Source organism: Salvia splendens, chromosome 3 (assembly GCF_004379255.2).
Source record: "Salvia splendens isolate huo1 chromosome 3, SspV2, whole genome shotgun sequence".
Classification (NCBI taxonomy): Eukaryota; Viridiplantae; Streptophyta; class Magnoliopsida; order Lamiales; family Lamiaceae; genus Salvia; species Salvia splendens.
In genome coordinates, this window is record NC_056034.1 from 3184396 (window position 1) to 3207697 (window position 23302).

Here is a 23302-nt window from a genome sequence, read left to right on the forward strand (position 1 = left end):
TCAACAGCTATCACATTATGTCAACACGGGGGTATAAGTGTCATTTTGTGTTTTAATGTGTCGGATTGTTGACATGGCTTGTATGTCTAGTTGACATGACTTATAATTGTTGTTGACATGGTTTCTATGTGCAGTTGACATGGTTGTACGTGTAGTTGACATGGCTTGTAACACAGTTGACATGGCTTGTATGTATAGTTGATACGATATGTACCGTAGTTGACATGACATGTATGTGCCGTTGACACGATATGAACCATAGTTATCATAGTGTCACCAGCTTATATATCAAATGTCAACAACTGACAAACACTGTAACAAAATCAAAATTGATCAATTGCATAATCCTCTCGCATTTAGATCTGCTCGATTCTGGTCGCAGTTCCACCAACATGCAGATCGCACCGGCCTTGATCGCCTTCAGCCTCGACTTCTTCGACGCCTCCAGCATCTGCATCAGCAGCTTCATCGCGCACGAGCTCGCCTTGTTGCAGATCTCGTCGGAGACGATCTCCAGCAATGATTTGAAGCGTGTCAATGGAAAATTGCTACTGGCCAATCCTCAATCACACCGACGAACCGCTGTGGCTCCTCCCTCCCGCCTCCACTTCCGCCTCCAGAAGCCATAGCGAAGTCGAGAAACGCCGCAGAGACAGAATCAACGCTCAGCTCTCCACTCTCCGCAAACTCATCCCCAAATTCGAAAAGGTATTTTTCCCTCTCTCTCGAATCAAATCAAAATCAAATTAAAATCGAATCAAAATTCTCACTAAATTGACCGATTCTGATCAATGTAGATGGACAAGGCGGCGCTATTGGGGCACGTGGTGGATCACGTGAAGGAGCAGCGGCAGAGGACGAAGGAGGCGAGCAAAATCAGCAGCGGCGTGCCGAGCGAGATCGACGAGGTGATCATCGATCAGATTGAAGACGGATCGTAGCAGATCAAGGCGTCGATCGGCCGGAGCTCTTCGCAGAGATCGGGAGCGCGCTGAAAGCGCTGGAAGCCACCATTGTCGAAGCCGACATCACGAAGCCGACATACACCAGCACCCTCACCAGAATCCCCTAATTAAAATATGAAATTACCGTTCTGCCCTTTCATAATAAATTAATCTAAAAATATTTTTTGTGTGGCAAAATCTGGACCACTCATTTAATAAAAATGAGTGGCTGATGTTTCATCTCATTTCTCAATTAGCCTAAAAAATCTCAATTGATCATGAACCTATATATATATATATATAGGGTTTATATATATATATATATATATATATATATATATGCATATGCATTATGACTCATCATATAATATGCTTGTGGAAGTACACGTTGCATGTCACATATGTGTAATACTATCATCCATAATTAATAAATACTAGTAGAAGATAAAAAGTTTTAGTGGAAACTAGCCTGTAAAGCTCATGATCATGTACACCTTAATACTTTTTTTTGGCTTTTCTTCTTTTTAATTAAGCAAGTAAGGACAAATCATTCATGCCTTACAATTACATTTCGTCAAATATGAATACTGAATTCATTAGAAAATTTCGCATTTTCTGTTAACAATTTCAAAAAAGGAAATTGTACTTTAATTGTACTAAGATGAAGAGGGTTCCGAATCCACGTGCTTAAAAAAGACCACTTTCTAGTTTCTACTATGCTAAGCATTCAATTTGTAACTAAAACAAAAAATTACTCTATATCTCCATTTTTGTCTATTCACCTAAATTAGTTTGCATACTCCCTCCATCCTATCCCAAGTGATTAAGTTTCTTTTTTAATTATCTCATTACAAATTATTGTTTTCATTTTTAAATAAAAACAAAACATGGAGTATTAATTTCTTACTTTATTTTTTTTATACTTTACTCTCTAATTTTCTCATCTACTTTATCCCCTCTCCCATTTTATTCTTCTCACTTAACTCGATAAATATCATTTTTTTAAAATACCGTGTACAATAGAAATCAATCACTTATAGCGAGACAAAGATAGAACTAAAATGAAAAGCAAGTCTGTATTTATCTATTCTCATACTTTATTCACCTTTTCTGCTTCTCCCTCCAATTTTACACACTTTATTTATTTATTCTCATATTTTACCAATTTTATATTAAAACACATATCATTTATCAACAAAACTATTTTTGATAAAAAGATAGACTAAACATTAGAAGAAAAAAAATACCCACTGCGCCTCCTCTCAATTATATCATGGTAGTAAATGACACAGTACTACCAAGTAATTGCCTTTTTTTATTAATTTCTCTCTCCTCTTACCTACATACACGTTCTTCTTCAAACTTCTACCCTCCTAAAATTCTGCCTCAACATTTACCACTATGCAAAAATTAAAAAATCTTTCTACTTTTCTTCCACAATTTTCTACTCGCCAATTTTTCTGCAGCGACTATCTGCTATCTAGAAATACTACTGCTAATGCACTCCCTAGGATCAACTCCTCCACTCATAAGATCAACCAAAACCTAAATTCAAGATGGAATTAGACCGAAGGAAGCAAGAATAAGAGAATTTTTATCAATTCTCATACTTTATTCACATTTTCTATTTCTCCCTCCAATTTTACCACTTTATTTATTTTTTTCTCATATTTTATCAATTTTACATTAAATTATCAACAAAACTATTTTTGATAAAAAAAGGACTAAACATTAGAAGAAAAAAAATACTCACTGCGCCTCCTATCAATTATATCATGGTAGTAAATTACACATATTTTAGGCCACCCGCAACGCGTCCCTTAGCCGTCACTTATCTCGTCCAGGAGGGACGAGATGGATAAATATCACTTCTATAAATATCAAATCATTCCCACAAATTAATTCACCATAAAAAATATGTTCTTTTATTTAAATTATGTATTTTTAATTTTTTTAGGATTTTATCAATGAGGTTTTTAATTTTTTTAGGATTTTATGTTGTAATTTTATTTTATTTTTAATGAAGTGTGTTTTTATTAATTGATTTTATTGGAAATAAAAAAAATGAAATTGAATGAATAGTAATTTAAGGGACGGTTAAGGGACGGATAAGAGATGGAGGGTTGCAGGTTTCGTCCCTTAGTTAAGAGATGGAGTAAAAAAGTACAATAAGGCCCATGAATAGTAATTTAAGGGACGGATAAGTGACAGACTTGCGGATGGCCTTAAACTTAAAAGATTAATTCTTATACATGGTACTTAAAATTATTCATTTTCTCTCCCCTTGAACTTTACTTAAGTCTCTCAATTTAAATTATTTTTTCATAAAAAATATATCAAATTAAAGGTAATTTCATAAAGATTCTAACGAGATATCAGTTGCATATGTTCCGATGATGATCGGATAATGAAATTTTATAATTTTTATTTCAATTTCCGTATATTTTGATAAAATTTTATATCAATAAATGTATCAAAAAATCTCAATATAATGCCGGTACAATATTAATAAAACTATGTTGACTCATACTTGAGTTGAAATTATCATATCAATGTGTTGATATTTGTATTACACTATATTGATATAAAAAAATTGTGAAAATTATTACTAACAGATTGACTATTTTACGCTTTTGGTGATATTTTATCTACTACTGTTACTATTTATTGAGGGGTGTTATCCGTTGCTAATAATAATAAGTATTCTTTAAAAATTAATTTTATTCCATTAAATTCTGTCAAATATACCATGAAAATATTAAGTTATCATCATACTTTTATTTATGTAGATTATACTCCTTCCGTCCCATAATAGGAGTCACTCTTATTGTGAGCAAGAGTTTTAAGAAAGATAAAGAATAGTAGGTTGAAAAGGATAGTGGAGAATATGAGACCCACTTTTTTATATTGGTTTTATGATAAATTGTGATTGAAGTGAGTTAATGGAATGTGTGACCTACTTACCATTTATGAAAAAAATGAAATGTGAGTCTTATTGTGAGACGGACAAAAATGGCAAAATGTAACTCTTATTGTGAGATGAAAGGAGTATTATACTCCAGATATCAAGAAAATAGATAAGCAGTCCAATGAAATTTTAAATATCTAGCGTAATATGATTACATTTTTTATTATTCACTTTAAAATTTTGTATGTGTATAGTTTTATAAATATTATATTATGTGTATGATTGTCAATAAATTTGGCATATTTTTTTCATAATTTATTTAAATGCTTTTTTTGGGAAAAAGTATGTTTTAATCATTTATGAATCTAGTTGGAATTGCAATCCACATGTATATTGATAGGACATACGTCACGTGCCAAATTGGATTGCCACCTTGATATACCTAACCACTAAACATTTTCTTGTCTTTTTCCTTCTACTTTGCCCTTCTGCCTGAGCTCTTTTACTCAGAGTCTCAACAGCATGTAGAAAAGCGAGGAACTAGTCAATTTTTTTACCAGTTTGTTGAGATTTTGTTGAGAGAAATACAACTCCCTTGACACGATGGAAGTTTAGATGAAATTTAACAAAATTAATCAAAGATATTTCTTTAATTTTAAATCGACACAATAGTTTGGGGCAGTGAATGAGTAATTTTTTTTTGCCATTTATTGCCATTTTCGACCAAGGTCTACAACCCTCACAATAAGAATAAATGAGAAAGAAAATATTACTTCCACCTTTATTATATTTGTACATACAATTCAATCTTTTCAATTGAATGCGGAAACTATACTAGATTTAGCAATACAATAAACTTTCGGATTTGAGGAATTTTCACCTTTAATGAGAATATTTAAAAATTTTGTTCAACAAGTAGAAAACCTAAGTCTCAATAGTAGTCACAGAATAACTACATTGCTCGTCACCTGAATAGTAGTAGGACTATATTTTGATAATTTTAGTACGTAATATTCCTGTGATGCATGTCGAATATTTTAATGTAAAAAATGGATGATTAAGTAATAATTACTCCATAAACCTACACCTATAAATAGACTAATGTGAGTTGTTTAATTTCTCTGATCAACAATTATCAAACCCCATTTCAGAAATTCCACTGCTATCATCACTACTAGGCTAGCTGTGGATTTGTGGGGTGTGTTTTCTCGGTTTCTCTCCCATCTTCATGATCCATAGCTCATCAACAATTTGCCTCAAGCCCAGGTCAGATTTTGGTATTTTATGTCATGGGTTTTGATGGATCCGCGAATTTCTGATGTTTGGAAATGCTAGTAGAGAATGAAGATTATGACACAAAGAATTTACGTGGTTCGATTTACTGAAGTAAATCTACGTCCACGGGAAAAAGGGAGGGCAAGATTGTATTGCTTGGTCTGTTTTCTACAGCTTACAAATACAAACTTGCTATTTGCTATATGGTATTTTATCTCTAGAGAGCTTAACCTTCTCATATCAGATCTAAGTTCTATTTATATCTTGAACTAAGATCGTGGCTTGCATCACCACCCTAAGTCGTGGATGTCGTGTAGGTCATGGCCTAAGATCGTGGATGTAGCGTAGGTCATGGCCTACGATCGTGGCCTGAGTTGACACCACGTGGTAGTGGGTGTGTTGGACATCCTGTATGGGTCCACTAACTCCTTGTTCGGTCGAATACTGAGACCGAACTGCTTTGGTTGCCGATCTGAGAGTAGAGCTTGATGCCGACCTGAGAGCAGAGCTTGATTGGATGGCTTTTACCGAGCTGTAGGCTGAGGCCGAACTCTTTGGTAATGCCGAACTCATACTCCTGCTTTGGTTGCCGATCTGAGAGCAGAGCTTGATAGGTTGGCTTTTACCGAGCTGTAGGCTGAGGCCGAACTCTTTGGTAATGCCGACCTCATACTCTTCCTTGGGCTTTGGGCTGATGGGCCGTCATTGCTGTTGGGCTTGTTTAGTACGCACCCCATCACTACCCCCCCCCGAAAAGCGAAGTGAATCACTTCGGCGAAGCGAGTCACTTCGGCATTCTGAAAAAGGGGACGGGGGAGGCTGAAGTCAGGGGACGTGCCCTGCGCGTGACTGCATTAAATGCGGCATTAAATGCGACAGTAAAATCCGGCCGTCGAATCCTGAAAAGGTGGGATATGAAACGGTGCGATGATTTGAAATCTTTTCCAAATCTGATAAATACCGCCTTTCTTCATCATTTGAACACCTTTGCTATTGGCTTCTTCTGCACTCTCTATCTTTTGCGTGAAAAATTTCCTTCCGCTTTCAAAAATTTCCTCAGGATTTCTTCAAACTTTCGAAAGAGTAAGAACCATGTCTGCTTCTTCTTCGTCTGAGTCTGGTAGCGGTAGAAAAGGGGGTAAGGGGTCTTCTAGCCGGAAAGAATCCGGGGAGAAGACCGTAGAGTATTTTCACAGTATCTTGAGCAAGGAAACTGTGATATCCCTTTACGAAAAATACTCTTTTCCTGGGGGGAAGGAGGTGGTTCCCGACGATGATCATAGGGCTAACGACCCGCCGGAGGGTTATGCCACCGTTTACGAAGCCTGCTTAGAATGCGGGCTTCGTTTCCCTCTTCCCCCACCTTTTGTAGAGCTTCTTGATTTTTTTCAACTCCCTTTAGGTCAGGTGACTCCGAATTCTTGGAGGCACTTGTCGGCTTTTGCTGCCGAACTCCGTAGGTTAGATAAGGATCTGTCTCTGCGGGCAATCCTTAATTTTTTCCAATTTAAAAGGAAGGGATCTTGGTTTTACTTGATCCCCTTACAGCCTTTTAGGGCATTCTGCAAAACCAAGTGGCCGAAATGGCAAAACCGCTTCTTTTTTTATAATAGGACAGCGGCTCCGGGCTTCCCCTGGAGAGGGCCGAAGTCCGTGATTCCTCACCCTCGGTTAGAACCATTGGCCGAGCTCGATGACGAGCTCAACAAGATTCCCATAGTTAGGAAACAATACACGGAGTCTGAGCTCGTCAAGGGCGACGTCGTGTTCGACATCTCGTCTTCGGACGAAGAGGCCGAGGGTGAGGATTTCTCTTTACCTTTATGTTCTACTGCTTTAACGAAGAAAACTAACCTTGCTTTCTTGCTTTTTGGCAGTGTTCATGCTGAACAAGGCTACCCAAAAATCTTCGGAGTCCAAGGAGCCGGAGAGGCCGAAAACCACCAGCTCGGCGTCTGATGCCGAGAGGACTCCGAAAAGGCAAAAAACCTCTTCGGATCCGAAGAAGCCGGAGTCAACTTCGGCAAAGGGGAGGGGGAAGGCCCAGAAGCCCCCGAGAGCGCCAGAGAAAGACGTGGTCTTGGCGCCTCCTTCGGAACATATCTGTGAGCCGTTTTTATGGCCCACGGACTTCGCCGAGGTGAATTTTCTTCTTGATTTTCTGGCCTTGCTTTTTTTCTGTATTTTTTGTGGTCCCTTTGTTGACTTTTTTCTTTATTCATTTTCAGAGGAACGATATGCTCTCCAAGCTCGTCGCCGTCGAACTTTCCAAAGCGTCCAATGACTATGCCGAGATGCAGAGGAAGTTGGCGGCTGCTTGTCATCGGGCCGAACAGGCTGAGGCTAACTTTGAGAAGGCCAGAGCTGCTAGGATTTCGGCCCAGGATGAAGCTCAGTTTGCCAAAAACCAGCTCGTCATCCAGCGAGAGCAGACGAAGCGGAGCGATGCTGCTGCCGTGGTTGCCCAAGGGGAGGCTCTCCGTGTTTACACGGAGAAACTCTTTTTGAGCAGCCAGTTCTCGGCCTTTGTCGGTAGTCTGGTAAGGCTAATTACCGATAAGGGCGAGCAGGGGGCCGACGTCGTGCTGCCTCTGTACAGCCGAGAGATAGCAGCTCGGCTTCAGAATCTGCCGCTCCTTGAGGAGCTCGCTTCATCCTCGGTCCTGCTTTCTGCAGACCGAGTCCGGAGTTGTCGAGCTGATCGGGACGAGAACCTGGAGGCTATCTTTGCCTCCGTGGGACCCGTTTCACCCGCTTCGACTTACAACGGAGAGGGTGAGGCCGAGCCGCTGGAGCTGGAGGCCGAAGTCGAGCGGGCCGGGCATCCGGAGAAGGAGGCCGATCAGGAGGCGGAGGCGAGGCCGGCAGGAGGCGAGGCCGAGGCTGAGGTAGCCCAGGAGAAGGAAGCTGTACCAGACCGAGGAGCCGGAGACGAAGCTGGCGGAGTATGATTTCGTCTTCCTTGTGAATGAAAAATTCTCTACATTTGTCTTCGTATAGCTTTTCGTACTCGCCTTTATTCCTGTTGTATTTTACTATCTGCTCGGTACAGCTGCCGAACTAATATAGCTGCTTTGTACCCAAGGAGATGGAGATACTTCACTGGAAACGGTTGTACTCTTCGGCTTTGGACGAAGCTGAGAGAAGAGCTATAGCCGATCAGACGAAGAATGACGAGCTTCTGGCTCGTTTAGTGAAGCTGGAGGCCGATATCAAGGACTTAGAGTCCGATAAGAAAGATCTGGATGCCGAGCTGAATACGGCCATTGCTGAGAGGACTGCGTATGAGGATTACATCCGTGTGCGCGGGGGAATGACCGTATCAGAAGTTCAGGAACGAGTTGACGAACTGTGGGAGGAGTATAATGTACTCCGGAGGAACAATGCGCTGGAGAGCTCGGCTTGCCAACAAGTCGTGAAATCATTGCGGCGCTGGGCTTCTCGGTACGACATTGTTCTTGCCCGGCGTCCCTCAATTGAGAGATTCCTCCGGCATATCGCGCCAACAGATGCTCGCACTCCAGATCAAACCTCTGGTTCCCTTGTTCAAAATCCTACTCCCAGCCAACAACGAACTCCGGAACAGCCGGAAACGTCAAGACGAGAACGGGCTCAGGAGCAACCGGAATCGTCAAGACGGGGACGGACTGAAATTCGCCGAGGAGTTGTGACTATGAGCGAGCAAGATCAGCAGATGCTTATTGCAGAGACTCTTCATCGCCGAGGTGTTAGGACTTCTCGGGCTCGGGGAAGAGGCGTTGGGTCGAGGATAGCATCTCGTCGACCTGCTTATTCTTCATCTGCTCGGAACAACCGAACTCGGCTTCCAGAGGATTTTGCAGATAGGTGGCTTAACTTCAGCAACCCTGGACAGTAGAATAGTCCTTTGTAATAGCGTAACGCCATTTTGTAGGGTAGCGGAGTTGTATGCCGAACAAGATTTGATAAATGAAATTTTGTTTTCGCTTCTAACACTGTATTTACAGCTTAGCGAAAAAATTTCATCGTACTTGTCCTCGGTCTTATGAAGTAAACTTCTTTGACCGGACTTGGTCCTTGGTCTGATGAAATAAACATCTTTGACCGGACTCGTCTTTGGTCTGATGAAATAAACATCTTCGACCGGACTCGTCTTTGGTCTGATGAAATAAACATCTTAGACCGGACTCGTCTTTGGTCTGATGAAATAAACATCTTTGACCGGACTCGTCTTTGGTCTGATGAAATAAACATCTTCGACCGGACTCGTCTTTGGTCTGATGAAATAAACATCTTTGACCGGACTTGGTTTGTGTTCTAATTTGGCGATTTTTGTCGCCGGGATCGAACTTTCCCTTGTCCTAATTCGGCGAGTTTTATCGCGTGGATCGGACTTTCCCAGTTAACCGAAGTGGTCTTATGCAGTAAACCTCTTTGACTAGACATGGTCGTCCCCGGTCTTATGAGGTAAACTTCTTTGACCGAACTTGGTCGTCCTAATTCGGCGAGGTTTATCGCGTGGATCGGACTTTCCCTTTGCAGTTCGCTTCAGACGAAGTGCTTATTAAGCTGAATTGCGGTCTTGTATCCTCCTTGGAAGCTTGGACTCACAATCGTTGGCTTATTGCAGTTCGTTTCAGACGGACTGCTTGTTAAGCTGAATTGTGGTCTTATATCCTCCTTAGAAGCTTGGACTCACAATAGTCTTTAATAATCGATCTAAAAAGGGGATCAGTCTTTAAAGAACGATATACCTTGGTACCATTTGTAAGAGACGACAAGCACATAGAGACAAAACACATAGAGAAAAAATGAAAAAGACGAAAGAAAAAGACTTTAATCCTTTTAAAAAACGACAAGTAAAAGGTACAAGTAAAAAACAAACAAATAAAAACACATACCCCTATGACCGAACTAGACACGAGACGGACTGACCGGACTTGTCTCTTACAAGTGGAACTTCTTGAGGTTGGAGACGTGCCATGTTCGGGGTACTTGTTCTCCTGACATGTGAGTCAATTTATAAGACCCTTTGCCGAGGACTTCTGACACCCGATATGGACCCTCCCATGTGGGTTCGAGTTTGCCCAGCTTTTCTGCTCGGCTTACTTCGTTGTTTCTCAAGACGAGATCTCCCACTTGAAATTGAAGCTTTTTCACCCTTTGGTTATAATACCGGGCTACTTGCTCCTTATACTTGGCTGCTTTTATGCACGCCAATTCTCTTCTTTCTTCGGCGAGATCTAGTTCGGCTCTCAGTCCGTCGTCATTCATTTCTGAGGAGAAATTTAGAGTTCGGGGACTGGGTACGCCGATCTCCACCGGAATTACGGCTTCAGTGCCGTACACCAGGCTATACGGAGTTTCACCGTTGGAGGTTTTGGGTGTAGTTCGGTAGGACCATAAGACTTGAGGGAGATTTTCTACCCATTGTCCTTTGGCTTGTTCTAACCGAGCTTTTAACCCTTTCACCAGAATCCGGTTCGTTACTTCCGTTTGTCCGTTTGCTTGGGGATGGGAGACCGAAGTGAACCGCTGTTGAATGTTCAGCTCTTGGCACCAATTCTTGAACGTCTTGTCGGTGAACTGAGTCCCATTATCCGAGATGAGGATGTGGGGTATGCCAAATCGGCACACTATGTTCTTCCAGACGAAGTCCAATGCCTTTGAGCTCGTTATCGTAGCTAATGGTTCAGCCTCCACCCACTTCGTGAAGTAGTCCACGGCAACGATAAGGAATTTCATTTGCCGAGGAGCTTGAGGAAGTGGTCCCACTATGTCTATGCCCCATTGCATGAAAGGCCAAGGGCTTTGCATAGTGTGTAGATCGGTCTGCGGCATCCTTGGGACATTTGCATGAATTTGGCACTTCGTACACTTCTTGACGAGCTGCACTGACTCTTGTACCATGGTTGGCCAATAATATCCCCATCTCAGAACTTTTTTAGCTAAAGCTCTGGCTCCGATGTGGCTACCGCACGATCCTTCATGAACTTCTCTGAGGATGTAGTCCGTCTCTTCTGGTCCTACGCACCGCAATAACGGCTGGAGGTAAGACTTTCTAAAGAGGACTCCTTCATGAAGTTCGTACCGAAGTGCTCGGCACGTGATCTTCCGAGCTTCTCTCTTATCCTCGGGCAATTGTCCTTGATCCAGATACTGCAAGATCGGCGTCATCCAGTTCGGCGAGCTGGATACTGAATGTACCTCGGCTTCATCAATGCTTCGATGCATTAATTCTTCCGCCTTTGAGCTCGGATCTGAGGCCAACTTACTTAAGGTATCTGCTCGGCTATTTTCCGCTCTAGGAATGCGGATTATCCGAAAATAGGAGAAACTCCGGCTGATGCTTCGCGCTTTGTCCAAATACTTCTTCATTCTCTCGTCACGAGCTTCACTTGTACCCAACATGTGATTTACTATGACTTGTGAATCACAATGGACTTTGAGAGATTTGACGAGCAGACTTTGCGCTAACTGGAGTCCGGCCAGGAGGGCTTCGTACTCGGCTTCATTATTAGTAGTGGGGAATAGGAAACGAAGTGAGTAGGTTACCTCGTGTCCGTCGGGAGCGACAAGTAAAATACCAGCTCCACTTCCCATCTTGTTTGAAGCTCCATCTACGAATCCGCTCCAGCAGTCCGGCGGCTCTACTTCGGATTCCAAGGGCTGTGCTAGTTCGGCATTGGCAGAATTCTTCTGTTCGGCAATAACAGGAATTGCTTGATCGAACTTCGCTTCTGCAAGAAAATCTGCCAAGGCTTGTCCCTTGATGGCTTTCCGAGGTAGATATTCAATTGTGTGCTCTCCCAACTCTATAGCCCACTTGGCGATTCTGCCTGATGCTTCTGGCTTGGTCAAAACTTGCCGAAGAGGTAGATCGGTTAAGACGCATACCTTGTGAGCATAGAAGTATGGCCGCAGTCTCCTTGCTGCATTTACTAACGCCAGAGCAATTTTTTCCAGAGGTTGATACCTTGTTTCTAGACCTCTTAATGCTCGGCTTGTAAAGTAGATGGGAAACTGCTTTAGGCCTTCTTCTCGTACAAGCACCGCGCTGATGGTTTGATCCGATGCCGCTAAGTATAAGAATAGTACTTCGGCTTCGGCTGGAGCAGAGAGAATAGGAAGCTCGGCTAGATAACTTTTGAGCTCGTCAAAGGCCTTTTTCTGCTCGGCTCCCCACTCGAACTTTGGTGCCTTTTTCAACACCTTGAAGAACGGCAGTTGCTTTTCGGCTGCTTGGGAAAGGAATCGACTCAGTGCGGCTAGACATCCGGTTAGCCTTTGCACGTCATGTATGGACTTCGGCATTGCCATGTTCTGAACGACTTGAACTTTTGAGGGGTTTGCCTTGAGTCCGTCTTTTGAAACCCAACAACCCAGAAACTTTCCCGAATCTACCAAAAAGGTACACTTTTGGGGATTAAGTTTGAGGTTGGCTTTCTTGAGCACGTTGAGAGTGGACTTGAGGTTGTGCTCGTACTCCGAGGTGCTTTTGCTCTTGACGACTATATCGTCAACATACACTTCGACCTCCTTTCCAATCAGGTGCCGAAAAAGCTTGTCTACCATCCTTTGATAAGTGGCTCCGGCATTCTTTAAACCGAATGGCATCTTTTTATAAGCGAAAATGCCGAAATCAGTAATGAAGGCTGTCTTTGAAGCGTCAATCTCATCCATTAAAACCTGATGGTATCCTTTGTATAGATCAAGAAAACAAAAAATTTCAAAGCCTATCAGAGCTTCTACTTTTTTATCTATGTTCGGAAGGGGATAGCAATCTTTGGGACAGTGCTTATTTAGATCGGTGAAATCTATGCACATCCGCCATCCTCCTTCCTTTTTCTTGATCATGACAGGATTGGCCACCCACGAAGGGTACTTCACTTCGAATAACACATCCGCCTTCAATAATTGACGGACTTCGTCATGGATGACTTGACTTCGTTCTGCCGCAAAGAGTCTTTGCTTCTGTTTTATCGGCCGGACCGAAGGATCAATATTTAAACGATGAGTGATTACCTCGGGGGGCACTCCGGTCATGTCCAACGGAGACCATGCAAAGACGTCTTTGTACTCCTTGAGGAGCTGGATGGTTTTTTTCCCGAAGTAGAGGCGTTCCCGCGAAGCCGATCTTAACCGTTCTGGATGGATCGTCTTCGTACAGCTGAACTGTCATCGAGTTCGGCTCATGTATGACTTCGGTCATCGCCTCTGACTCCGGCTGCTGTGATTGCTATGCTTGGTGGTGCCGATCTGACTGCTCGGCACTTCTAAGCGCAATTTGCAGACATTCCTTTGCTCTCTTTTGGTCACCTCGGATGACCGCTATCCCTCCTTTAGTAGGGATCTTGATGGTGAGGTGATAAGTGGAGCAAATGGCCCGAACTGTGTTGAGCCAGTCTCTTCCCAGGATGACGTTGTACGGGGACCGAGCTTTCACCACGAAAAACTCAATCATCGTACTGGAGCTAGTAGGCGCTTTCCCCACCGTGATCGGAAGGCTGATAATACCTTCAGGGCGGGTGTCCTCCTGGGCGAAGCTCTTCAGGGGAAGCGGAGCCGGGCTGAGCCGAGCTGGGTCCACTTCTAGTTTGTCGAAGCACTCTTTAAAAAGAATGCTGACTGACGCTCCTGTATCCACAAACACCCTGTGGATCAGTTTGTTTGCCACTCCGGCTTGGATGACAATGGCGTCTTGGTGAGGAGAGATGGCCGGGACGGGATCAGCATCCGAGAACGTAATCACTTCGTCCTGCTTCAGCCTTTTATGCGTTGGCTCCTCTCGATTGGAGCCCCTGCGCTCTGACTTCAGGGACGACTTGGTCTTCCCGGCTGGGAGAGCGTCAATAGTCAGGATTACTCCATCATATTGCGGCTCGTCATCGTCTTCGGGATCCGGCTGCCTTTTCGGATCCTGAGGAGCGCAGTTCGCACCTCTCTGCTTCTTGTTCTTCTTTGACTGCTTGCTTTGGTATTTTTTCAATGTCCCTGCCCTCACAAGAACATCGATACCTGCAGCCAAGTTTCTGCACTCCTCGGTATCGTGACCGTGGTCTTGATGGTAGGAGCAGTAGTTATCCTGGGGTCGGCGCGCGGCCGATTTCGTCATCCGCTTTGGCTTTTCGAACAGGTCAGAGTGTAGTTCGAAAATTTCCGCTCTCGGCTTGTTCAGCGGTACGAACTGAGCGGGCGGCTTCTCGGGATTGAGACGGGGTCCCAATCTGTCTTGCACCGGAGTCCTTTGAATCCTTTCAAAAGGAGTTCGGCGAGGATGTCCCTGATCGCCAAAAGGAGTTCGGCGAGGATGTCCCTGATCGCTATGATCGGGCTTCCTCCTGTCTCCTCGGGACGATGAGCTGTCTAACGACCGTTTGCGACGGTCTGCCTCATCGGCCCGGGAGTACTGGTCCGCAATGTCCCACATTTCCTGAGCTGTCTGCGGACCGCACTCAACGAGCTTCCTGTAGAGAGCTCCGGGCAGGATTCCATTTTGGAATGCCGAGATGACAAGCAGATCGTTGAGATCGTCTACTTGCAGGCATTCCTTGTGGAATCTTGTCATAAAGTCGCTGATTTTTTCGTCGCGACCTTGACGAATGGAAAGCAGCTGAGCCGAAGTGATTCGGGCTTCCGCTTTCTGAAAGAACCTCCTGTGGAAGGCATCCATTAGATCTCGGTAAGATCTGATGCTGCCCTGGGGGAGGCTATCGAACCACCTTCTCGCGTTCCCGATGAGCAGCTCGGGAAACAGCTTGCACATGTGGACCTCGTTGAGACCCTGGTTCGCCATGTTATACTGATAGCGCCCCAAGAAATCGTGAGGGTCCACGAGCCCGTCGTAAGTCATCGACGGAGTTCGGTAGTTCTGTGGTAGGGGAGTTCGGGTGATGTCGTCCGAGAACGGAGTCTTCAGTGCTCCGTACACGGCGAATCCGATATCTCGTCGGTATGGAGGAGATTGAGTTCTCCTGTGATTCCGGTACCGAGGAAGAACAGGAATATGTCGGGGTTGAGGATTCTTCTTCCTGGAAGACACGGCACTACTGCGGTAGTGACTTTCATGTCTGGATGAGGAAGGAGAATCCTCCGCTTTCGTCTTCGGCTCTTGGCTCTTTTGCAGGAAGGCTAAGAACTCATCCTGCTTCTCAGCCAAGAACAGCTTGACAGCCTCATTCAAATCAGGCTGCTGGGAAGACTCAGTGGGACGATTTTTGGAGCGGCCTGTTCCTTCGCCATGAGAACTGGTGGTGGATTTATCCCTAGGCTGTTTTCCAGACCTATGGGATGGATTGGCTTCCTCCTGGTTCTCACGAGCAGGAATACGGGTACTCTGCGATCTGGTATGCATTTTTTGGGTGGAAAAAATGGATCAAAAATTCGCTTTATCACAAATTTTGTTCTTCGTTTCCCACAGACGGCGCCAGTGATGGATCCGCGAATTTCTGATGTTTGGAAATGCTAGTAGAGAATGAAGATTATGACACAAAGAATTTACGTGGTTCGATTTACTGAAGTAAATCTACGTCCACGGGAAAAAGGGAGGGCAAGATTGTATTGCTTGGTCTGTTTTCTACAGCTTACAAATACAAACTTGCTATTTGCTATATGGTATTTTATCTCTAGAGAGCTTAACCTTCTCATATCAGATCTAAGTTCTATTTATATCTTGAACTAAGATCGTGGCTTGCATCACCACCCTAAGTCGTGGATGTCGTGTAGGTCATGGCCTAAGATCGTGGATGTAGCGTAGGTCATGGCCTACGATCGTGGCCTGAGTTGACACCACGTGGTAGTGGGTGTGTTGGACATCCTGTATGGGTCCACTAACTCCTTGTTCGGTCGAATACTGAGACCGAACTGCTTTGGTTGCCGATCTGAGAGTAGAGCTTGATGCCGACCTGAGAGCAGAGCTTGATTGGATGGCTTTTACCGAGCTGTAGGCTGAGGCCGAACTCTTTGGTAATGCCGAACTCATACTCCTGCTTTGGTTGCCGATCTGAGAGCAGAGCTTGATAGGTTGGCTTTTACCGAGCTGTAGGCTGAGGCCGAACTCTTTGGTAATGCCGACCTCATACTCTTCCTTGGGCTTTGGGCTGATGGGCCGTCATTGCTGTTGGGCTTGTTTAGTACGCACCCCATCAGGTTTATATCAAATTCGATTCTTGCTCCACTATTTTAACGTTAATATAATAAATGTTTATATAGATATAGATAGACAGATATCTACACATGTAACATGAATGAGAAGAGAGAGAGAGAGAAGGAGGGAGAGGTTTCGCCACCTTCCCACTGCTGCACATTTCTGTTGGTTTCTGTGTTGTTTTTTATGACAAAAACAGAGCTTGTTTTCAATGTGCAGATTCTCTCTCCGCGACTTGGCATTAGGTTTGAATCGTATTGCCAGATGGTGAAATGCTCTTTACACGATTTGATTTTGATCTCTCGCCCATCACATTTTTGTTGAATCGCATTAATATCACACTAATTGTAGTTCGTCTCCTAGTCATCGGATTCCGTCATTTTTTAGGTTTGAAGATTGATATCTGTAAAGATTGTTATGGATATCAGTCTTGTATTGAATACTGCCTCTTCACCCCAAAACCATCTCCTCGCCTCCTTTCTTCAAGTTCCTGTCCTCGAATTAGCCTCAATTTGCATCAACTTGACTCTGCTGCTCGTGTTTCTCTCTGTTGTTTCCGCGAGGCAGGTTGGGGTCTGTTTAGGCCGGGTTCGAGTGAGGAAAGAGGACTCCAACACCAATTCTGTGGATAGTGGTGAGCAGATTCAGAGCTTTGTGATCACTAATAGCTACAAGGCTTCGGTATCTTGCTGCTTCTATGTCCTGTTTGTGCAAGTTCTGGTGCTGGGGTTTGATGGTGTTCGTATAATAAAGGCGGTTGCGCAAGGGAAGGGTGATCGAACACACTGGGCTTATGTACTCTTGCCTGCAGTTCAGAGTTTATCTTGGTTTGTGCTGAGTTTCTCAGCTCTTTATCTAAAATGCAAAGTTGCTGAGAAATTCCCATTGCTGTTGAGAGTTTGGTGGATTGCATCGTTTGGAATTTCTCTGTCTATTCTATATGTTGATAGCAGAGGATTTGTGCTAGAAGGATCAAACCATTTGAATTCTCATGTTTTGGCAAATTGTTTTGTCGTTCCTGCTCTTGCTTTTTTATGTTTTAATGCAATCAGGGGTGTCACCGGCATTGAGGTCCCCAGGAATCCTGATCTGCAAGAGCCATTACTGCTTGAAGAAGAGGCAGGGTGTCTCAAAGTTACTCCGTACAGTGAAGCTGGGATTTTTAGTTTGGCTACTCTTTCCTGGTTGAATCCACTTCTTTCAACCGGGGCAAAGAGGTCCCTTGAACTAAAGGATATTCCACTACTTGCACAGAAAGATCGTTCCAAGACTAACTATAAAGCATTGCACTCTAATTGGGAGAAGTTGAAGGCTGAGGGTCCTGTGACGCAGCCTTCTTTAGCTTGGGCTATTATCAAGACTTTCTGGAAAGAGGCTGCCTGCAATGCTATTTTTGCCGGAGTAAACACCTTAGTTTCTTATGTTGGCCCATACTTGATTAGCTATTTTGTGGATTACCTAGGAGGGAGGGAGACTTTCTCACATGAGGGATACATTCTTGCTGCAATATTTTTCACTGCAAAGTTGGTGGAGACCTTAACAACTCGGCAGTGGTACCTTGGTGTCGACATTTTGGGTATGCATGTGAGATCAGCTCTCACGGCAATGGTCTACCGCAAGGGACTCAAACTTTCAAGTTCAGCTAGGCAAAGTCACACTAGTGGTGAGATTGTTAACTACATGGCAGTTGATGTTCAAAGAGTTGGGGACTATTCCTGGTATCTTCATGACATATGGATGCTTCCTCTCCAAATTATTCTTGCTCTTGCTATTTTATACAAGAATGTTGGAATCGCATCTGTTGCCACACTTATTGCCACCATTGTGTCGATCGTTGCAACTGTTCCATTGGCAAGGGTTCAGGAAGAATACCAGGACAAATTAATGGGGGCAAAAGACGATAGGATGAGGAAGACTTCAGAATGCCTTAAGAATATGAGGATCCTCAAGTTGCAAGCATGGGAAGATAGATACAGACTCAAGCTAGAAGATATGCGCAATGTGGAATTCAAGTATCTGAGGAAAGCGCTTTACTCCCAGGCTTTCATCACATTTATTTTCTGGAGCTCACCTATATTTGTCTCAGCTGTTACATTTGGAACTTGCATTTTGTTGGGTGGTCAGCTAACAGCAGGCAGTGTTCTGTCTGCTTTGGCTACTTTTCGTATTCTGCAAGAGCCACTTAGAAATTTCCCCGACTTGGTTTCAATGATGGCTCAGACTAAAGTTTCCCTTGACCGAATCATGGGATTCTTGCAGGATGAAGAGCTGCAGGAAGATGCAACTATCACATTGCCACGAGGTCATTCCGATGTGGCTATAGAGATCAATGATGGAGAGTTCTCATGGGATCCATCTTCACCAACACCAACCCTGTCAGGCATTCAATTAAGGGTGGAGAAGGGAATGCGTGTAGCAGTCTGCGGAGTAGTTGGTTCGGGTAAATCAAGCATTCTCTCTTGCATCCTTGGTGAGATTCCGAAAAGATCTGGCGAAGTAAGTTTGAGTCTAATGCTACTATTTTTTCTTGTTTAGCACCTATTCTTTGCGACTGCAATATTTTAATTCTAGGAATTTCATCTGACTGAATCATGTTACCAACTTATGGGTATATTTCTAGGTTAAAACATGTGGTTCTGCTGCATATGTCTCTCAATCAGCTTGGATACAATCAGGAAATATAGAGGAAAATATCTTGTTTGGGAGCCCAATGGACAAGGCAAAATACAAGGGTGTTATTCATGCTTGTTCACTAAAGAAAGATCTGGAGCTATTATACCATGGTGATCAAACCATTATTGGTGATAGAGGTATTAATCTTAGTGGTGGCCAGAAGCAGCGAGTACAACTTGCTCGGGCATTATATCATGATGCTGACATATATTTACTGGACGATCCTTTCAGTGCTGTTGATGCACATACTGGCTCGGAGTTATTTAAGGTTGGTTTGGTTTTAAATTTTTTTCCAAGAGAAAACCATTACCCTGGCTAATATTTTATTTTTTTGGTGAAACTGCAGGAGTATATACTGACAGCTCTAGCTGGAAGAACTGTTGTCTTTGTCACACATCAAGTTGAATTTTTGCCTGCAGCTGACTTGATTTTGGTAGAGATTCAACTGCTACATTTTTTATAAAAATCTAAACAAGTAAAATTGCTAGTTGGTTCTTGTGCTGTAGAGTTTTGAACCTTTCATATTTAATCTTATGGATAAGCTGGTTTGAGCTTGTAGATAAACATGCTTCCTTAAATGTGACCATTGTCTTATCTTTCTGACTTCGATATGTGCATATGCTGCATCCCCATTGAAACTAAACATGATCTCAATGGTATTGAAGTTTTGTAATGCTCCTTCTTATTCCCAGCTGATTTTGCACCTCCTTTTATGACAGGTTCTGAAGGAGGGCCGTATCATTCAAGCTGGAAAATATGATGAGCTTTTGCAAGCAGGAACAGATTTTAACACACTTGTGTGTGCTCATCATGAAGCCATTGAAGCCATGGATTTTTGCAACCAGTCATCTGAAGATTCTGATAAACATGATCCACTTGATAGATCGGTGATCATGAGTAAGAAATGTAATTCTGTTGGAAGCAATATTGCCGGAATGGCTAGTGAAGTCCAACAAAATGTCCCATCTTCAGATATGCAAGCAATCAAAGAAAAAAAGAAAGTTAAACGTTCTAAAAGAAAGCAACTTGTGCAGGAAGAGGAAAGGGAGCGCGGAAGAGTTAGCATGAAAGTGTATCTCTCATATATGACAGCTGCTTATAAGGGCTTACTGATTCCATGCATTATCCTCGCACAAACATTATTTCAGGTCCTTCAAATAGCCAGTAGTTGGTGGATGGCTTGGGCAAATCCGCAAACCACAGGGGACAAACCTAAAACTACTAATGTGGAACTTATTGTTGTTTATACCACACTTGCTTTTGGCAGCTCCTGCTTCATATTCATCAGGGCTGTTCTTGTTGCTACTTTTGGTCTTGCGGCTGCGCAGAAACTATTTGTGAAAATGCTTAGGACAGTTTTTCGAGCACCGATGTCATTCTTCGACTCTACTCCAGCTGGACGCATACTGAACCGCGTACTTACATGTCTTCCTCTTAAAAGTTCCCCCCTCCTACCTTTCTTCTATTCATAACTTTAGGCTCTTAAGAGTTGATATATTTAATTATTTCCCTATTGTCCATTATCAAGACCATTTTCATCTTTATAATGATTTCTTTAATCTACCAGGTGTCAATTGATCAAAGTGTTGTGGATCTTGATATTCCCTTCAGACTAGGCGGCTTTGCTTCAACGACAATCCAACTGCTTGGCATTGTTGGAGTGATGACACAAGTTACCTGGCAAGTTTTGCTTCTCGTTGTCCCTATGGCAATTGCTTGCTTGTGGATGCAGGTAAGCTATCATAGCATGTTGTGAGCTGGGATTCTGCCTTTAACCCTCTACATCATTTTGATGATCAAGCATCCATCAAGTAAACAATAAGTGAATAACTTAAAAGGAATTTTAAATCGAATGTCAATACGATGCACGTTTATTTTTGATGAAATGTCATGGTGTACTGTGTTGAATCTCACATTGCTAAAAAACTGCAGAAATATTATATGGCTTCATCCAGAGAACTCGTCCGCATTGTTAGCATACAGAAATCTCCAGTGATAAATCTCTTTGCCGAATCCATTGCTGGAGCAGCTAATATCAGAGGTTTTGGACAAGAGAAAAGATTCATGAAGAGGAATCTGTATCTTCTAGATTGCTTTGCTCGCCCGTTCTTCTGCAGTCTTTCAGCCATCGAGTGGCTTTGCTTGCGCATGGAATTACTATCAACTTTTGTATTTGCTTTTTGCATGATCTTACTCGTCAGCTTCCCTCCAGGAGCTATAGACCCAAGTAAGTGAGTCGTTCGTTTCATATATCAAATGCATGTCTGCTGATCTTTTGAGAACCTTCCTCCATAGCGATCAACTTAAATTAGATACCAATGTTTAAAATAGAATTCTATTCCTATAGAAACCTGTATCATTTTTATTGTTAAGAAACTGCTGGTCATCCTGGTTACACCACTCTTAAGATTCTTCCTCTAATTCTGATGTTAATTGTTTTAAAGAAGATTTTAAAGAAAATACCGAACAATTTGCAAATAATGGAGACCTCGTGCTAATTTATCAATGCTGAATTTGTCTCCAAAGGTATGGCTGGCCTTGCAGTGACATACGGCCTCAACTTGAATGCACGTCTATCAAGATGGATTCTCAGTTTTTGCAAGCTTGAAAACAAAATCATCTCCATAGAAAGGATTCATCAATACTGCCAAATACCTAGTGAAGCGCCACCAGTTATTGAAGACTCTCGCCCACCACCCTCGTGGCCCGAGAATGGACAAATTGAGCTTATTGATCTTAAGGTATGCTTATTAAGATTTAGTGCTTTTGCAATGTTGTCATCCCACTTTTATATTCATCAAAGAGAGATTTGTAGCTATTCTACCATGGAAAAGATTTGTGTGAGTGAGCAAGAGGGAGAGAATTTTTATTATTTTTCCACTTCAGGTTCGCTACAAAGAGAATCTTCCCATTGTGCTCCATGGTGTGTCCTGCACAATTCCTGGTGGGATGAAAATTGGAATTGTTGGTCGTACTGGAAGTGGCAAATCTACCTTGATCCAAGCCCTATTTCGATTGATTGAGCCGGCAGGTGGTAGAATAATTATCGATAACATCGATATCTCAACAGTCGGTCTTCATGATCTCAGGAGCCGCCTGAGTATCATACCCCAAGAGCCAACATTATTTGAAGGAACTATCAGAGGCAACCTCGACCCTCTGGAAGAGCATTCGGATCACACCATCTGGCAGGTACATTCACTTTCCATCTCTGACATGAAGAATGCAAAACAGTTTTTAAGCTTATCATTGTCATCCTTAATTGGCAAGTCACTTTATATGCCTGCAATTGTTGTCATTCCGTAAACATTTAAACGTAATGTGTCACAGGCTCTTGAAAAGTCTCAGTTGGGAGAGATAGTTCGACAGAAAGAGCATAAATTAGATACACCGGGTATGCTCCATGTTACTAAGATGTGATCTTCTTTGTCTATGGCATCCTAAAAGCCTTAGATCTAAGGCTGAAAGTCGACTTACTTTTTTTCGTATATGTTGACAGTTTTAGAAAGTGGAGATAATTGGAGCGTGGGGCAGCGGCAGCTAGTGTCTCTCGGCCGTGCCTTGCTCAAACAGGCGAGAATCTTGGTTCTTGATGAAGCAACAGCCTCAGTTGACTCGGCCACAGATAACCTGATCCAAAAGATAATAAGAACGGAGTTCAAGAATTGTACTGTCTGTACAATTGCTCATCGCATTCCTACAGTCATCGATAGTGACCTGGTTTTGGTCCTCAGTGACGGTGCGTTCTACAACTTAGCTATTTTTTCGAAAGTTTTTATTATAGGAAGGTAGCAGCATTGCTGCTGTTCAACAAATTTGAGCTTGTTTGATCATGTAAATGATTTGTAGGTCGGGTAGCAGAGTTCGACACTCCAGCACGACTATTGGAGGACAGGTCTTCCATGTTTATGAAGCTGGTTTCTGAATACTCATCAAGATCGAGTAGCATTCCCGACTTCTGATCTCACGTTGTATGTCTGGAAATCGCAAAGAAAGAGAGCTCGATCCTGGAAAATAGAGGGCAGAAGGTGGTGAAGTGAGCATCGGAAGGTAAGGATCCTCTCCTTGTCCACATAGAAATGGAAAGTCGAGACCGGTTTGATCTGAGATGGGATATATTTGGAGGAAGGAGAGTTGGTGCAGCCTCCAATGTGTATATATATATGAGGAATAAGTTTCTAGTTAGAACAAGCAAAAGAAGCAGCCTTTTGTATTTTTACAAGAGCAATAAAACTAGAGTCAATTATTGATGTAATGCCCCTTGTAGACTACTCCTCCTATTTACCTTTCAAAGTAAATTCTGGTGTTTATATGGATTCACAAGTCATTATCATTATTTGAAAAAAAAACAGGTTCGTCTTCAACAATTATAGATTA

General features: G+C 42.9%; 2 protein-coding genes across 3 annotated transcripts; both read left to right on the plus strand.

Annotated features, from left to right (window-relative positions):
* The first annotated feature begins 537 nt into the window (after positions 1–537).
* On the plus strand, positions 538–1072 carry LOC121795569 (transcription factor bHLH51-like). Its single transcript, XM_042194102.1, is given in 3 exon segments — positions 538–708; positions 798–951; positions 954–1072. Coding segments are annotated over 3 exon segments (444 nt in total).
* A 3909-nt stretch (positions 1073–4981) lies between these two features.
* Positions 4982–23248, plus strand: LOC121794390 (ABC transporter C family member 5-like). Of its 2 annotated transcripts, XM_042192533.1 has the most exons (12): positions 4982–5118; positions 16472–18748; positions 18873–19193; positions 19272–19358; positions 19645–20340; positions 20493–20657; positions 20858–21152; positions 21452–21666; positions 21812–22117; positions 22256–22319; positions 22425–22664; positions 22775–23248. In XM_042192533.1, exons 2-12 carry the CDS (start codon positions 16670–16672, stop codon positions 22885–22887), a joined length of 4581 nt encoding a protein of 1526 aa, XP_042048467.1. In that variant the 5' UTR covers positions 4982–5118; positions 16472–16669; the 3' UTR covers positions 22888–23248. The 2 variants fall into 2 exon arrangements, with proteins under 2 accessions (XP_042048467.1, XP_042048466.1); XM_042192532.1 differs by lacking the exon at positions 4982–5118 and having other exon boundaries at positions 16378–18748.
* Positions 23249–23302: the final 54 nt, after the last annotated feature.

Coding starts and splice junctions, on each gene's coding strand:
- LOC121794390 (XM_042192533.1), top strand. CDS start 16,670: ATGGATATCAGTCTTGTATTGAATACTGCCTCTTCACCCCAAAACCAT. Junction 19,194..19,271: donor CTGGCTCGGAGTTATTTAAG/GTTGGTTTGGTT, acceptor GTGAAACTGCAG/GAGTATATACTGACAGCTCT. Junction 21,667..21,811: donor TTGAGCTTATTGATCTTAAG/GTATGCTTATTA, acceptor TTTCCACTTCAG/GTTCGCTACAAAGAGAATCT.